At 38.8% G+C, this 17,729-nt stretch overlaps 3 protein-coding genes across 3 annotated transcripts; all 3 read left to right on the top strand.

Annotated features, from left to right (window-relative positions):
* The first annotated feature begins 205 nt into the window (after positions 1-205).
* Positions 206-1,771, top strand: LOC108198045 (uncharacterized). The gene has a single exon (XM_017365827.1). It carries the CDS (start codon positions 206-208, stop codon positions 1,769-1,771), a length of 1,566 nt encoding a protein of 521 aa, XP_017221316.1.
* Positions 1,772-1,790: 19 nt separating this feature from the next.
* Positions 1,791-4,421, top strand: LOC108198046 (uncharacterized). The gene is made up of 2 exons (XM_017365828.1): positions 1,791-1,932; positions 2,152-4,421. Exons 1-2 carry the CDS (start codon positions 1,791-1,793, stop codon positions 4,419-4,421), a joined length of 2,412 nt encoding a protein of 803 aa, XP_017221317.1.
* Positions 4,422-9,353: 4,932 nt separating this feature from the next.
* LOC108198047 (wall-associated receptor kinase-like 22) lies at positions 9,354-11,384 on the top strand. Its single transcript, XM_017365829.2, has 2 exons — positions 9,354-9,769; positions 10,659-11,384. Exons 1-2 carry the CDS (start codon positions 9,369-9,371, stop codon positions 11,284-11,286), a joined length of 1,029 nt encoding a protein of 342 aa, XP_017221318.2. The 5' UTR covers positions 9,354-9,368; the 3' UTR covers positions 11,287-11,384.
* Positions 11,385-17,729: the final 6,345 nt, after the last annotated feature.

Below are 17,729 nucleotides of genomic sequence, written 5' to 3' on the forward strand. Positions count from 1 at the left end.
GTTCTTTTCTCATCTCCTCTTCTAAATTACAATAGTTGTATTATATTGCATTCTAGTGGTAGTACAGGTAATAACGTATGGTTAGACAAATCTTGATCAGACCACTGCCGATCCTCATATTCAAGCCTCATCTCAGGCCAATGCGCCCCCATCCGCTCAGACTCACGCTAATCAATCCAATCCTCTTGCCACGACAAGTGATCTCATGGCTACCGGAACACTACCATCAATGACTCCACCACAGTCAAATGTCCAGACCATTCCAGGCATTGGAGCTATTGATGTCAACAGCCTTAGGAAGCTTCTGGCACACTTTGATGGAGGCCAGACATCTCTCTCAAGCCAAGCCCTATCACCATTCTCTGCCGAAGTGATAGAAGCCCTGCTACCAGCCAGTTACAGAAACACCACGTCTGACCTAAAATTTCATGGCAATTCAGATGCTGTTGAGTTTCTTGGAAGATTTAACGTTGAAATGGGCATCTACCAGATACCGGATCTTGTTAGATGTAGACTCGTCACGGCCACTTTTAGAGATAGCGCCTATCAATGGTTCCGGAAATTAGAACCAGCATTCATCACTTCTTGGATAAGCATGCAGACTATGTTCTTGACTCAGTTCCAGGCAACCGTCAAGTATGCTCCACTAGTCACCACTTTGGCAAACATCAAGCAGAAGGAGGGAGAGACTCTCCATGCTTACTTCAAGCGTTTTAATGCAGGATCATCCAATGTTCGGGGGGCGACAGATGAGACATTGAAAAGTTTCTTGGTGGCAGGGCTTCGAGTAGGAACCGACTTTTGGAAGCACTTACAAGGTAATGATCCCAAATCCTTGGCAGATCTTTATGCAAGGGCTGAGGCATACAAGAATGTCGAACAATCATTGGCTGAGAGTAGGAAGAATGAGAGAAGCCCCGTTAAGGCTCGACAAAAGAGGAGAGACCGGTCCCCGAGCCCAGAACAAAGGGGGAGGCGACGAAGTCCCAATCGGGTCAATACCACTTACAGAAGGAACTACACGCCTCCTCGGGATCATGAAGAAAGTGGAGATCGTTGGACATCGCTCGCTGCACCAATTGACCACATCTTCGAAGTCAATCGTGACAAGGGACTCTTCCGCAGACCAGCACCTCTAAATTCTTGGCAAGCCAAGAATAAGGACAAATACTGTGAATACCATGAGTCAACCGGGCATGAAACTCATGAGTGCAGACAACTGAAAGAAGAGATCGAATCGCTAATCAAAGAAGATCACCTTAATGAATGGATAGTTCGTGAAGCCCGATCCTGGGGGGATATTCGAGCCAAAGACAAGAGGGGACTTGGCTATACTGGTGATCAAGAAAGGGGGAAGCAAGAAGACGTGCAGTTCGTTAAGGAAGGGAGCATCCATGTCATTTTTGGAGGGCCACACTTGGCTGGTGATGGAACCAAGGCTATAGAGAGATATGCAAAGGAGGCTAAAGGTAGGCCCCTTAGCAATGTACATAATTTGTCATCTAGACCTCCTAAGATCTTTAGAGGAGAAGCTATTTACATTACTTTTTCAGAGGAGGATGCCAGATGGGTTCATCACCCGAACAATGACGCCTTAGTGATCGCCCTTCAAATTGGTCCGATGAATGTTCATCGGGTGCTTGTTGATAACGGAAGATTAGGAACATACTTCATTTATAACAGACAGAGGGTTATACTTCTATATAGGGATGCCGTTTGGACTGATCAATGCTGGAGCGACGTACCAACGCCTTGTGAATATGATATTTAAGGAACAGATCGGCAAGACTATGGAGGTTTATGTGGATGACATGCTGGTCAAATCCAAGGAGGCGCAAGATCATATTCAACATTTAGCTGAAATGTTTGACATACTCAGGAGATATCGAATGAAGCTGAACCCTCAGAAGTGTGTGTTTGGAGTGGAGTCCGGTAAATTCTTGGGATTCATGGTAAACCATCGGGGGATCGAGGCTAACCCTGCAAAGATCAAGGCGCTACTCGATATGAAGCCTCCTCAGAATGTTAGGCAGGTTCAGAGCCTGACAGGAAGGATAGCGGCATTAAATAGATTTGTGTTCAAGTCCTCAGATAGATGCAAGGAGTTCTTTAAGGCTATCAAGGATGCATGAAAAACGTTCATATGGACAGATGAATGTGAAGAGGCCTTCCAAAAGATAAAGGAACAGTTGGGAAAGCCACCTCTCTTGGCCAAGCCAGTAGAAGGAGAAACATTGATCTTATACCTAGCTATTTCGAGATACTCCGTCAGTGCTGTCCTTGTAAAGGTGGAAAAGGATGCCCAATTCCCGGTGTACAATGTTAGCAAGAGGCTACAGGATGCTGAGACAAGATACACCAGCATGGAGAAGTTGGTATATTCTTTGATCTTAGCAGCAAGGAAACTTCGTCCATACTTTCAGGCACACAAGATAGAGGTAAGAACCTCCTATCCTCTACGTCAGATTATGCGTAAGCCCGAAGCAACAGGAAGACTCATGAAGTGGGCTGTTGAGCTAGGACAGTTTGACTTGGATTATAAGCCTAGAGTTACTATCAAAGGTCAAGCCCTGGCTGATTTCTTGTTAGAGTTTGAAGATGATACCCAGGAGTGGGCAATAGTGCCATATAGTGCGGTTGTTGAACCCATTGATGGTCTTTTGGTCGAGGATGACGCATGGTGGAATTTGCACGTCGATGGAGCTGTCAACTCAGATGGTGCTGGAGTTGGGATAGTTTTGGTTAGTCCCGGGGGGTGTCGATTGTTGAGCGCCATCCACTTGGGGTTCCCCGCCACCAACAATGATGTAGAGTATGAGGCTTTGATTAATGGCTTATCCCTAGCCATAGAAATGAAGGCTAGGAACCTTATTGTGTACAGTGACTCCATGTCGGTAGTTCACCAGGTAAATGGGGGGTTCTTGGCTCGAGGTTGGAGGACGAACTTATACATGACCCACACCCAAGAATTGATGAAGAAGTTCAAGGAGGTGCATTTGAAAAAGGTTCCTCGTGAGAAAAATGAGGGTGCTGATGCATTGGCCAAAGCAAGTTCGAGAAGGGACACCAAGCTCCTAGGGACCATCCAGTTCTGTGTCCAAGAGAAGACAAGTGTATCAGAGGTACAGAAGACAACCCGATTCAGAGAGGATTTGATGGAAGTCGAGAATGATATTGTTGACACGTGGATGACACCAATACTTAAGTTCATCCAGGATGGTCAGCTCCCAGAAAGTGTAAAGGAAGCCAGAAGTCTCAGATACAGAGCAGCAAGATTTGTGATATATGATGGTGTCTTATACAAGAGAGGGTTCAACCAGCCGCTACTGAAGTGCATTGCAGGGGAAGATTACAATTACATCTTAAGGGAAGTACATGAAGGAATATGTGGCAATCACTCGGGGGGTAGTTCACTTGCTTTAAAGATCCTTAGGCAAGGATACTACTGGCCGACTATGAGGAGTGAAGCAAGCAAGTTTGTGCAAGCATGTGACAAGTGCCAGCGATTTGCCACATATTCATCTCGTCCTGCAGCAAGTCTGACTTCGTTACTCAGCCCATGGCCATTCGCTTTATGGGGGATAGATCTCATTGGAGAGCTTCCAAAGGCCAAAGGAGGAGTCAGGTATGCAGTAGTGGCGGTTGATTACTTTACAAAATGGGCTGAGGCCGCGCCTCTAGCAACCATTACTGCTAAGAAGATAACAAGTTTTGTATTCAATTCAATTGTGTGTAGATTTGGTATCCCGTTCAAGCTAATATCTGATAATGGGAAACAATTTGACAGCAGGGAGTTGAAGAAGCTATGTGATGACCTGAATATTAGGAGAAACTTTGCAGCTGTGTACCATCCACAAAGTAATGGACAGACTGAGGCAATCAACAAAATCATCAAACACATGCTAAAAGCCAAGTTGGAAGAGAAGAAAGGAGATTGGCCGGAGGAGCTTCCAATGGTGCTATGGTCATATAACACTACGCCAAGAACAACCACTGGGGAGTCGCGGTTCATGTTGACTTATGGTTGTGAGGCAATGGTTCCAGTGGAGGTCAGAGCAGGTTCCTTCAGGAGAGACCACTTCCAGGAAGAGGCCAATGAGGTTAATCAGAGGCTGCATCTAGATATGCTGGAAGAAGTCAGAAGGGAGTCGCAAGTTAGGCTGGCAGCATATCAACAAAGGACAGCCCGGTTCTATAACAGTCGAGTCAAGCCTAGACCGTTCAAGATAGGAGACTTAGTGCTACGTAAGATGATGCCAGGAATGAAAGTGCCAGGTCATGGAGTGTTTGGTGCAAATTGGGAAGGACCCTACCGCATTCGAGCAGAGATCTTTGGAGGAGCATACTACTTGGAGGACATGCAGGGGGAGCCCATTTCCAAGGCATGGAATGCTGAGCATTTGAAGAAGTACTATCAATAGGAGTAACACGAAATCTGCCAATAGAAGCAGCATGTATTCACCAAACTATGGCAGAACTCCCTTTGTAATCACCTGTTAAGTACTAGTCTTTATACATTTCAACTGATTCTGCTCCTTATAGAGACAGGGCGCGCCCAACCTTAAGGCGCGCCACGTTATTTCTATCTTCTTGATACGACTTTAATAGTCTTGATACTGCCTTAGCATCTTAGTTTTTGATAATGTGAAGGATCTCTAGAACAAAATCAAACAAGGGAGTAATCCAACAAAAGTAGTCTGATTTGGTAGCATACCTGGTCTTAGAAAGGGCGCGCCAAGCGATAAGGCGCGCCGCTTTGTCAAATAACGCGGATGTTAACACAAGGTGTTGGAAGAAAGATTGGCAACATTTTACAGATAATACTTCACAGGGTACTTATACACCAACAAAACGCGCCTCCTATATGTGACGCGTCCAATCAATTACATACAGCTTAAAAAGGGAAATGCAAAGAAACAAGACACTTGCATATTAAACTAACAGCAATGGCGATAAGCAGTTAAAATATAAGTCAGCAACATAAGGGCGCGCCCTTATACCAAAATCAAAGTACCAGATAATCTCTTTTACAAGTTGCAGGGTTACAGGGACCCGCGCCCAAATAAGAATCCAGATAAATAAAAAGCATAAAAAAAACTCAGACTTGGTCTTGGGAAGAGTCATTAAGGTTGGGTTGCGACCCAGTCATATCAGCAGTTTCAACAGCCAGAGGTTCTTGAGGAATATCACCACCAGACTGGATTCTGGGGATTTGATTCTCCTGAGATTCCTAACCATCTTGGCGCGCCTCATGTGGGGATGGTTGTTCCAGAAACTCTGGCATAATCAGAAGCAGCCTCCAGCTCAATCTCCAATCTCTTATCCTCAATAGCCTTGGTTTGTTCTACTTTAAATTCCTCGATCCATGACCTGGTGGCAGGGACGAACTTACTTCAGTCGTAATCGGGGTCCACAGCAAGGAAGCCAGTAACATAGCTCCTGAACCCATCTGCAAAAGCAATACGACTGGTTTCAGCTTGTTGCCCCTCCAACTCCTCCACCTTTTTCTCCAAAGAGACAACTGTCTCACTTGCTGTGGACAGATCTTGCGATGTCTTGTTCAATTCAACCCTGAGATTGTCTGCATCTGTCTTCAGCCTGTAGATATCTTTTACAGCCCTGTTCTTAAACTTTTCCAGCTCTGCCTTATCTTTCTCAGCTTCAGATAACTTTTTCTTTAGCTTAGCAGTTTCCTCATTAGCAGTGTCAAGGCTCACCCTGAGCTTCTCAGTATCAGATGGGTTACAAGTCAAGTGGAAGAAAAGCTCAGCTGCGGCGCGCCTACATGCATCAGCCGCTTGCTCGCCATTTCTCTGTTGCCAGTTCATGAATTTGGACGGTTCGATGTAGCCATCTGCTACCTTGGCAAAGCAGTCACCTGCAGCTGTCACTGGCGCCTCATAGGGGAATTCAGATGATGACTCCTGCAGCTTTGACCTCTTTGGGGTGTGCACATCTAGCTCTTGACTCTTCCTCTTTTCATGACCCCTCTTCTTAGGGGAAGGAGGCTTGGTAACCTGTTGGCTAACAGACACCTTGGGTGCCTGCTTAGAACTGGACGCGCCAACATTTGTGGCGCCCACACCCTTTACGCCAAATCCAGCGTGGAGCGAAATATCTGAAAATATGTAAAACAAAAGAAATGTTACAAGCAACAGTGTAAGTTGAAATATAGATATGAGCATGTTTAGCAAGCACGACAATAATGGGAATATAAACAGCAAAGAATATGTAAACATATAAAGGAAAGAAGGGTAACCATAATCAGGCGCGCCCTGATCCATGGCCTCATCAGATTCTTCTTCTTCTTCCTCAGCCTCGGGTTCTTCAACAACTCTAGCTTTCCTCTTTATAGGACGACCCCCGTAAAAATCTTGGTATGGGCATATGTTTCCCACCGCTTCACTTAAAAACCCATACTCTATTAGACGCTCGGTGGTGACCAAATGGTTGATGACCTTGGCCTCATAGGGAAGATTGATAATATTTTCAGCACACCTTTTGGCGCGCCCAGACAAAACATATTGTTTTCTTTCAACTAAATATAAAGGAGAGAAGAATACTTAAGTACATGAATAATTAAGAGGAAAGATATAGGAAATAAGGCGCGCCTAGATAAGGAAGGAAAAGCTTACTGGGTTGTGTGTTGAACTGAGTTCTAACTCTCTCATCCGGCCAAGTATAGAAGAATGGCTCCTTCCATTTCTTCTCATTACTAGTTTTGCCCTCAGACCATCCAGTGGAATTATGAGTCTTCCACACCACAAGATAGTAGTACCGAGACTGGACGCGCCCAGTCTGAAGAAATAACTCAAGTCCTCCATTGTAGGCGTGCGTTGGTTGTGATCTCGATACAGCATGTACAGGGCAATAGAGAGTTTCCAGCCATTAGGGGACAGTTGAATTGGAGCAATATCAAACCACTCGATTATTGATCTGAAGTACGGATGAAGTGGGGGGACCAATGCCAAGCTTCACCAGCTTTGGTGTAAGGACCATCCTCGGAATGCGAAGTCTAGGATTATAATCAAAGATATGAGGCCTCATCCAGGGGTGAGGGCGCGCCCAGATGCAACCTTTGTCATAATACCTGAGACACCACTCGATCTCTGCCTTAGATGCAGTGGAGGACAAACCAACACAAGCTAACTTGCCTGCCTTCTTACGCCTTTTCGCCTTCAATGCCTCGCGAACTTCTTCTTCCTCATCCCAGTCAAAATCCAATTCACTATCTAGTATCTGGGGATGAGCATAAGGATTACGAGAGGGAAGTGGAGAAGGAGGGCGCGCCTCATCTGACGGATCGTCTTCAGTCATAGCATGATAGAAATTCCTGGCTTCTTCCTCAGCCGCAGCCTCTTCAGAATCCTCATCAGTATTATCATTATCATTTTCTGACTCCTCCTCACCAGTATTGCCCGGTTGATTGTCGCCAGATTCAACAGTTTGATCCTTCTTAGAAGAATTACGAAGATCCTGCTCATCTTGGTCTAGAAGTTCGTCTATGTCGACTTGATTGGTCTCTAGTAACTTAGGAGAAGAGACCCCAATTTCAGCCATAACCACAACTGGTCGAGGAGGAAAGGATCGTAATGGGATGGGTGAAAGAAGATCTGGCGCGCCCAGATTAGCCAGCTGCAAAAGAGAAAGAAATGGGAAGCAAGTTGTAACAACTGGGCGCGCCAAGATGAAAATGAAATAGACGAAGAAGAATTTATAGAGTAAATAGAACATCATAAAAAAGGTCATGTAAGAGAGAAAGAAAGAGGAGAAGATTAAAAGACACAGGAGAACTCCAAGCTACAGTCACGATGATATGAACAAATAATAGGAAACAGATGATAGTGAAAGGAAATAGGCGCGCCCCAAGATAAGGTGCACCACAATAATAAAGAAAGGGCTTAACAGAATAAAGCAAAGAGAAGTAGCTATAACCCTACGACGCGCACCTATGTGGAAAAAGACGAGGGATCGAATGCTATTGCTAATAGACGCGTTTAGTCTCTATGTTCAACATTACGGGTACCGCAAACACATGTTCAAGATCAAGGAGCATCAAAAACAAGATCAAATACACATACATACACATATATATACAGCAAAGCACATGAAGAACAACGAAGAAAATGAAAAGTCACATGCATGGATCTAACAAGATACTCGGTGAATAGCAAAGAAAAGGTAGGAATGTGTACCTTAAGCTGAGGAGAGTTGTGGGCTGGCCTTGGAATTGAAAACGGAGCAGCAACGCGGCCTAGAGAGCTCGAACAAAGAAACGGCGGCGAGAGGTTTTTTGAAGTAAAAAGAGATGAAAATGAAGAAGTGAAAAAGATGAAACCCGTATTTATACTCGGGTAAAAGAAAGCAGAATTAAAATAAATTAAAAATACAAAGAAAGTGGAGTACAGCTGTTCATGATAAGGGTTTTAACGGTCAGTATCATAAGGCGCGCCTAATTAGGTCGCGGACAGTCGATAGGAAGAAGAAGTCAAAGAAGTAAAGATTTAAACATCTCGCCAACATTTTCAACATCACCAAGATCTGGGGGGTAGTTGTTATATGCAAAATTATGGAGTCACTCAATGGGCCGGGTCCATAAGAAGAAGATGGATTTGGGCCACAAGAAACAAGATTGATAAAAGTCCAAGGTGACCCTGTGAAAAGACAGGGCGCGCCCACTTGCCGAGGAAAGTTCATTTAGCTATGATACCGAAGGGCAGTAGGGGATACTTCTTGTTTAGGGGGACGCCCTTAAGCATGAGTAGATCCCATTGTTGAAAGGATGAAGGCCTTATCTTGTAGTCTGAGGGGTTGTCCTCCTTGGGAGGTAGAGGATAAAGAGAAGACACACCCTGGGAGGCCATATCTCTGTAGTCTGGCGGGTTGTCCCTGTCGGGGAGTAGGGTAGTGTCCGTACATTTGGGGTAAGCCCAGGGCTAGGCCTCATCGTATTGGGCCCCTTTTAGGAGGGAGATTCTAGAAGGGGAGGCCCAGCCCACATGGGTCTCTTAGGAGAAAGAACTATGTGCCGGCTTGATCCCCTATAAAAGGGGTACGTAGGCAGATTGTAGGCATCGATCATTCTAGAGAGCTATTCCAGTTAGCGATCTCGAACCCTTTGCTTACAATTGCAGCCGCCTCCATAACAAACAACCAACCACTTCCTACATTCTCGCCAACAAGAGTCTTGATCCACGCCGCGAACCTCATCTTTGTTAACCTACCAGTTTTCTCCGTTAACAGGTACTACATGGTGGTTGTACAAAGTAATAAGACGAAGAAAACTACGTAAACAGCTTAAGAAAAAGTTCTTTGAGAGAACTGGTGGTCTGCTATTGCGTCAACAAGTATCTTCTAGTGAAGGTAACATGGAGACAAACAAATTATTTACTTCAAAGGAGTTAGAGAAGGCAACTGACCACTATAATGTAGATCGAATCGTTGGACAAGGAGGACTGGGTACTGTCTATAAAGGAATGTTGACAGATGGAAGAATTGTTGCCGTGAAAAAATCCAAGATAGAAGATGAAAGCAAACTTGAACATTTCATTAATGAGGTTGTTATTTTATCACAAATAAATCACGGAAATATTGTAAAGCTATATGGATGCTGCTTGGAGACAGAGGTCCCTTTACTCGTTTATGAGTTCATCCCCAACGGAACACTGATGCAGTATATCCATGACCAAAATGAGTACTTTCCTCTTACATGGGATGCCCGCGTACGTGTAGCCACAGAAGTTGCAGGAACTTTATACTATTTACACTCCGTGGCATCCAGGGCCGTGCCTGAGGGTGTGCGAGGTGTTCGACGGAACATGGCCCAAATTTTTGACGGGCACATGTATTATATATGTATAGGTATGTATTGTTTAAAAAAAATTATTATTTAAGCAAAATTAAAAAATGTTATATTAGTCTTAGTGAAAAAATAATTTATAATTTTTTTAAAATAAAATTAATTAAAAAAATATGTAATAAGAATATTAATCTATTTAATTAGTAATTTAGACTACTAATTTTAATAATTAAATACAACGGTCAACACTAGTTTTCGTTTAGACAACTTGTACATTATATTATTTTTAATAATTCAATTTTTGGATATGTAATTTATTTTAAAATAGGTTTCTATTAAATGTTTATATATTCAATGAAATATGTATATATTGCTTAAAAATATGTTATAAGAATATTAATCTATTTGATTAGTAATTTAGACTACTAATTTTAATAATTAAATACAACGGTCAACACTAGTTTTCGTTTAGACAACTTGTAAATTATATTATTTTTAATAATTCAATTTTTGGATATCTAATTTATTTTAAATTAGATTTCTATTGAATGTTTATATATTCAATGAAAAATTTAAATTAGAATTAATTAATCAGTTAGTTAAAGTTTTATATCAAAATTTAATAAATTTTACATTTAAATTAGTTTTTGTATGATTATATTTATGATTATATTTTTTATAATTATTATATCTTATTATTTTTGTATTTGTTTTTCTAGTTTTTTAATTTTTTATAATTATATCAAAATAATAAAAAATAATTTTTTATTATTATTTTACGTAATTACTATTATTTTTTTGTTGTTGGGCACATATTTTTGATTTTGCACAGGGCACCTGAAATCTCAGGCACCGCCCTGGTGGCATCAATTCCAATATATCATCTAGATATTAAGTCAACAAATATACTTAGATCCCGAATATTTCCAGTCACTTCGAGATCAATTTCTATTGATCAAACTCACTTGACTACCAGAGTACAAGGTACATTCGGTTACTTAGATCCCGAATATTTCCAGTCAAGCCAATTTACAGAGAAGAGTGACGTTTATAGTTTTGGGGTAGTTCTTGCGGAGCTTTTGACAGGAAAAAGACCAATTTTGGTAGCTAGACATGACAATGAAGCACGAAGTCTAGCAACAATTTTTTCAATAGCAATGGAAGAAAATCGCCTAGAAAAAATTCTTGATTCGCGGATTACCGATGAGGGAGCGAAGGAAGAGATGATTGGATTTGCTAACATTGCATATAGATGCTTAAACTTGAACGGGAGGAGAAGGCCAACAATGAAAGAAGTTGTCGCTGAGCTTGAGAGTATCAAAAATACACATGGATCAGCTACTGTTCGACAACACTCTAAAGAGTTTGAATATAAAATAAATGAACTAAATGGGTCCTGGGTGTCGGACTTGACTTCAACTTCTTCTCGTTCCACTGTATATAAGAGTCTCTCTGTAGATACAGAGCCTCTGATGACAAACCAGTGATACCAAGATGCTGAATCGAAAGCATTTATAGCGACATCATGTTCTATTTGAACATTCGAATAATGTAAATCAAGTATTGATATATGAACTGATTATGAGAATGAAGGTAATTAACTACACTTGGTTATTTTAGAGACTACACTTGGTTATCCTCACGCAACTTGTTTTTTGAGGGTTGCATAAAATCTTACAGTATGAAAATTGTAACTAATAAAAAAAAGGAGACCTAAAACTCAAAGATAAAAAAAAGACTAACCTATAGATTCTAAAAGCTGCTTCCTCTGTGGCGGTACTCTCATACTTGATCAAACGTTGCTGATCTCCAAAAGCATAAAATAAATCAAATGAAACTACAATTATTCGCTCTACCTGCTGATCTGGTAATGAATAACACCATAGTTCTGAAGGAAACTGAAATCGAGCCTTCTGCAGGGTGGAGCAGTGCTTAGAAAAGATAGAGTTAATATAACAGCAGGGTGCTAGTCTGCTAGACATCGGCAGACTAAGGGTCTGTTTGGGAGTGTTGTTAAAAATTGCTGTGATGTTAGAAAAAGTGCTGATAAAATAAGTGCTGTTGTAGAAATCAGATAACTGTTTGGTAATTTTTTGATATTTACTTATTTTGAGTTATAACATAAAAAAATAATGTTTTTGGTGAGGTTTTATAATGAAATCTATAAAACCTGCTTTTTCTAACAGCAGCTTTTCAGCTAAAAGCTGCTGTTCGGAAAAACTGCTTTTAGATTTACCAAACAGTTTTTCACCTGCTTTTCAGCAAAAAGCTGTTGTTGCTGTCTGCAACAGCAACCCCAAACAGTACCTAACAAAATTGATTGAGAGTGAGCTAGACTAGTAGTCATCTTCTTAAGTAGCACCAATTTCTACTAATTTACTACCAATTTCTAGTTAAAGTAGTACTTCCAAGGTGCTGGAGATGCCAGTTCCTCGCGATCCTTTCTGCTTGGCAATCTGAATTGAGCCCTTTTGAGCTCATTCACTGCTTGGCAATTTCATACGGTATCCGTGATGGATTTTATATCAAAGTTATCACTATGCCAAATACTATTATGTTACTACTTGATCTCTATTTTAAATATCTCTATTTTAGCCAATAGAATCATGATATATATATCACTATTTTAAATTTTGAAACATATTAAACCAGAAAACTTAACCGAATACGTGTGAGCCATATGGATTACAAAAATATATAGTGATTATAGTAATTTAATTTTTTCTAAAATATTATTCTCAAATACATTCAGAATGATATGTTTTATTTTAATAAAATTGTTATGCTATTATATAATTTATAATGAAAAAGAAAAAATATCTAGTAGCAGCACATATAAGTTTGTTTGTAGGGTCTTTGAACTCATGAAAATTTAAAATTCTGAATTCATAATTATTTTAGACGTTTAATGGATAAATGTTATATGTGTGATGCTAGTTGGAGTTCTTGTGTTTCTAATAATAATAGTTGTTTCAATAAATATTTTACAGATTAATATAAAAGTCCAATAAAACTTTTATGGTAATCTTAATTCAAAATTAATCTGTTACTAAATTTTTTCTACAATGTGTTTTTTTTATGTAAACAATGTGTGTTGTCAATAGGCGGAGTTTGCCTTTGTCATGATTATGTTATCACGACCTTTTTCTTCTTTAATGCAATATTATGAACTGTTAAATTAAATTCTTTAGTAATATAAATTTGACTAATATTATCAATTCAACTCCTTATTTATATAAATTCTTAAATATAAAAGGAGTTTTTCAAAAATATTTTATAAATTAAATTATTTGTGTTCTAAAAAGTAAAATGAATAGTTTGCTCGTGATGTAATTTTGTTGACTGAACAGTGATTACATTCCGAAATTCTCGCCAATATAAGAGTATTTCATTATAATATGATAATTAATATCAAATAAATAAAATTATTTTTAATAAAATAATTAATAATGATCAAATTTTGATATTCTGATAATTCTCATATTTGATATATATATATATATATATATATATATATATATATATATATATATATATATATATATATATATTCTGCTAATTGGTTTTGATTATTAGTAAAGAGCCTTAATTGGGTAATAGAATCTGTTTGTATCTCCAACTTGCTGAGATGTCTATGATTTTCACTATTTAGAGAAAGATAGAAATTACATGATAAGAATGAATTATGATAAGTAGAAATTACAACTATATGATAAGTATCTACAACATAATGTATATCTATCTAAGTGTTTTGGTGTCCTGTAAATTAATTAGGACCAGCTTATGTTATTTAATACCCTCCAAGTTGGAGAGGGAGGAACTTCAGAGCGAACTCCCAACTGGGAAATCAAACGACGAAATTGATCAGCTCCCAATGACTTTGTAAAAATATCGGCTAGTTGATCAGATGATGGAATTTGTGTGGGACGGATGAGGCCATATAATAACTTTTCACGAACAAAATAACAATCTAGCTCAATGTGTTTTGTAAGTTCATGAAAAACTGGATTTTCGGCAATATGAATAGCTGCTTTATTATCACAATAAATCTTAATAGGACCTTGTTGTGGACAATTTAGATCACGAAGCAGGTAATGGAGCCATTGGATTTCAGCAGTGCATTTTGCAAGGGCTCTGTATTCAGCCTCTGCCGATGAACAAATTAACAACTCTAGGTTGTTTCTTCGAAATCCAAAAAAATAGGGCTTGAACCTATCATTGTAAAATGGCCAGTGGTAGAAAGTCTTCTGGTAGGACAGCCTGCTCAATCAGAGTCTGCATAACCTTGTAAGGTTAAAGAACTTGCGGAAGACAAAAAAATTCCATAATTAAGTGGACCCTTTAGATATCTAAGGATACGAAAATTAGCATCAAGTTGTTCTTGGATGTTGCATAAACTGGCTTAGACAGTTAATAGAATATGTTATGTGAGGACGAGTGACAGTAAGATATAGTAATCTACAAATGAGTCGACAAAAAATACCAGGATCTGGTAATATATTACCATCAGAAAAAGGATCTTGCGATGTTGGTCAATTGGAAAAGGTGACGTTGTTGCTCTTATCAAACCGGAGTCTTTCAAAATGTCGAGGATATATTTTCTTTGGCATAAAAATATACCTGAAGAGGACGTGGAAACTTCAATTCCAATAAGTATGTAAGCTTTCCCAAATTTTTGAGTGAAATAACGAGCTTCCAATCTCGTTATCAGTGAAGAAATAAAATTTTCATCATTACTAGTGATAATGATGTCATCAACATACACTAATACAAAGATAGAAAGTGTATTAGCATGAAAAGTAAATAATGAGTAGTCTGCTTGTGATTGTGTGAACCCTTATTCAATAAGGACAGAAGAAAATTTGGAAAACCATTGACGTGATGCTTGTCGTAAGCCATATATTGTTTCCTTTATTTTACATACTTTTTGTTCATCATTCTTTGAAAAACCTGGTGGAATACGCATCCAAATTTCTTCCTCAAGATCACTGTGAAGGAATGCATTATTAACATCTAGTTGGTGCAAGCACCAACCCCGGACGGAAGCAATAAATAGTAGAGTCCAGACAGTGACTAACTTTGCAACGGGGGCAAAAGTATCATGATAATCAATGCCCTCCTGTTGGGTATACCCTTTAACGACAAGACGAGCTTTTAGTCGTTCAATTGAGCCATCTAGATTAAATTTATTTTTTTAAATCCACTTACAACTGACAACTGATTTGCCTTTCAGTAAAGGCACAATGTCCCAAGTATTCTTTGATTCTAAAGCTTGAATTTCCTTAGCCATGGCTTCACGCCAATGAGAATGTTTCATAGCCTCGGTGAAAGTACGAGGTTCATCATTAGTAATAACTAATGTGAGAAAGGCTTTATGAGAAGGAGTGAATTTATATAAATGAAAATGATGAAGCAAGAGGATGAGGATAAGGTGCGAGGCATGTCTTACCAGAGCAATCATAGTCTTCCACATATTTTAGACGACCGAACATTCTCACTGGACGAGTTGACTGATGTGGATGATTGCGACCTTCATCATCCATGAATGTAATTTGATTAGAAGGAGACATAGTAGGAAAATTATCATGTCTTATTGGTAAAGATGAATGAGATGTATCATGTTCATTTTTCAAAACATGATGAGTTTGATCATGTATTATAGGCACGTTGTTAGAATTGGCGTGTCGAGAAAAAGGATTGATATCATCTATTTCATTTTTGTCATGAAAATATGTTGGAGGATCAGGGGAAGAAAAACAATCATCCATCTTACGAGAGTCTTTATGAAATGAAAATTTGTCTTCATGAAAAATCACGGCTCAAGAGACAAAAATTGATTTGGACTCTAAATCAAGAATTATATATCCTTTGTGATTGAAAGGATATCCTAAAAACACCCCGACGCGAGCTCTTGAATCAAATTTTCCTTTCGGAGAAGGGTTGGTTGCTTAACAAAGGCAACCGAGATGTTTGTAACTTGGCTTTGACCCCATACTTAATTCATGGGGAGTCTTATTTTGTAATACCGGTGTTGGCATTTTATTAATTAAGTATGCTGCTGTGAGAACACATTAACCCCAATATGAAATTGGTACATTTGACTGAAATGATAGAGCTCGAGCGACATTTAGGATATGTCGATGTTTTATTTCAACAATCCCATTTAGGAGATGTTGATGATGAAGAAGAATAACCTCGACAATCTCAATATCCCCGTGATTTCAAGACTACTCATCAAGCATGGAAAGATGAAATGATGAATTTCTTCAGGATCCTGAACAAAGATTATTCAAGTAGTCTACATTATGCTCCTTAAGTTCTTGATGATCCATTAAGATTCAAGGACAAGGATCAAGAAATTCAATTTAAAGTTTGTCAAAACTGAAGACTGAAGTTGTGAAGAATATGTACCTTAATGTGGTGGGCTCCCTGAACAATTTGGAAGCTTTGTTTGCTCAGAAATATGAGCTTATCTTGATTAGCATATTGAATGAAGATCCCAAGCTTGATGAAGAAAAAAGATCAACCTTATATGTTGTTCTTAGAAAGAAATTTAAGAAGAAAAATGATGAAATGCACTTCAAATGTTGTTCTAGTGGACACATATTGTGGTTTACAGTTGATGGCGCAAGGAAATTCACTTTATTTCCTCTTATGCAAAGAATTGAGGTAGTTGAAGACTTCGTTGAGTCTGCTAATGAAGCTGTTTTGGTTGTTGATCTGAATCAGTTAGTCACAGGACTAAAGAAAAGAGAACAGAAAGCAAGGGAGGAGAGGAGAGCTCAAAAATGAGCTAAGTACTAAGTTCTTTTATCTGCTAAGTCTACCAAAGCATGTCATTTGTTCATACAATTGCCATATCTGGGGTACAATTGATTCAGTTTCTTTAACATTTTTCAAAAACAAAGTTATAACTATTCTGATCTATGTTAATTAAGTTGACCGCATGATTGTATTAAAAATTTGTTGTATTGTCCGTAAAAATAAATCGGGGGAGATTGTAAGGATTTATAGGTGATAGGTAGCAGTCAAATTAACATTGTATTTACTTAGATTATTCTAAGTATAACATACTATCACATCCAAAGCATGTCTAAAGTCGCACATTAGAATGACAACAAGAATAAAGGAATGTTACTGTCAGGTGGTTGACAGTAGTAATACAAAAGACAGACAGTTGAAGATCACGACAGATGATTTATACACTTATTATATTAATTCAATTGCCATTTTTAAGTATTTGATTCAAATAATAAAAAACATTCTTTAAAGAAAAAATATATTTGTTGACATAAAAAACTGGACAACAACATTTTAGAAATTGACGTATACATCTCTCGTAAAAATTCAGAGCTTAATTCGCTTGTTATCATACAAAAAAAAATTCACAAAGTCGAGATAATACTGCAATTCGCGTATCTCTGCACCCGTTTACTAATAAATTCATAACTTCCAATATATATGGACATAAATCATAAACCTTTGCAACGAATTTCTTCAAACTAAAATAAACAACTTTAATGTATAAACGAGAAGCTAAATCGGATCTTAAGCTCGTAATTTTACCTGTGCAAATCGGTCTAGAAGGCTGTCCAGGAGCAATGTTTGCACCTTCTCCTTTCATTTCCATCTCTGTCTCCCCACCTTTCTTCTTCTTTAGCTTGACAGTGGTATGACGGTCTTGTACGTCTCGAGTGCTTTAATTTGGCTACTTGAACGTCAATATCTGACTCCGTTAACGCCTTCGAATCTTCGCTTGATTATGAAGAACACAAAGAATATCGTTTGTTTCTCTAGATAATTACATACTTTAACTGTGTATATTGAGTAACTATATATACTAGATAAGCTATAGAAAAAGTTATTTATATTTACGAGAAATTAAGACCACGTTTGATCATGTCGATTATAAAAATCCAATATTTAATCG

The sequence above is a fragment of the Daucus carota genome, chromosome 8 (assembly GCF_001625215.2).
Source record: "Daucus carota subsp. sativus chromosome 8, DH1 v3.0, whole genome shotgun sequence".
In the NCBI taxonomy this organism is placed as follows: Eukaryota; Viridiplantae; Streptophyta; class Magnoliopsida; order Apiales; family Apiaceae; genus Daucus; species Daucus carota.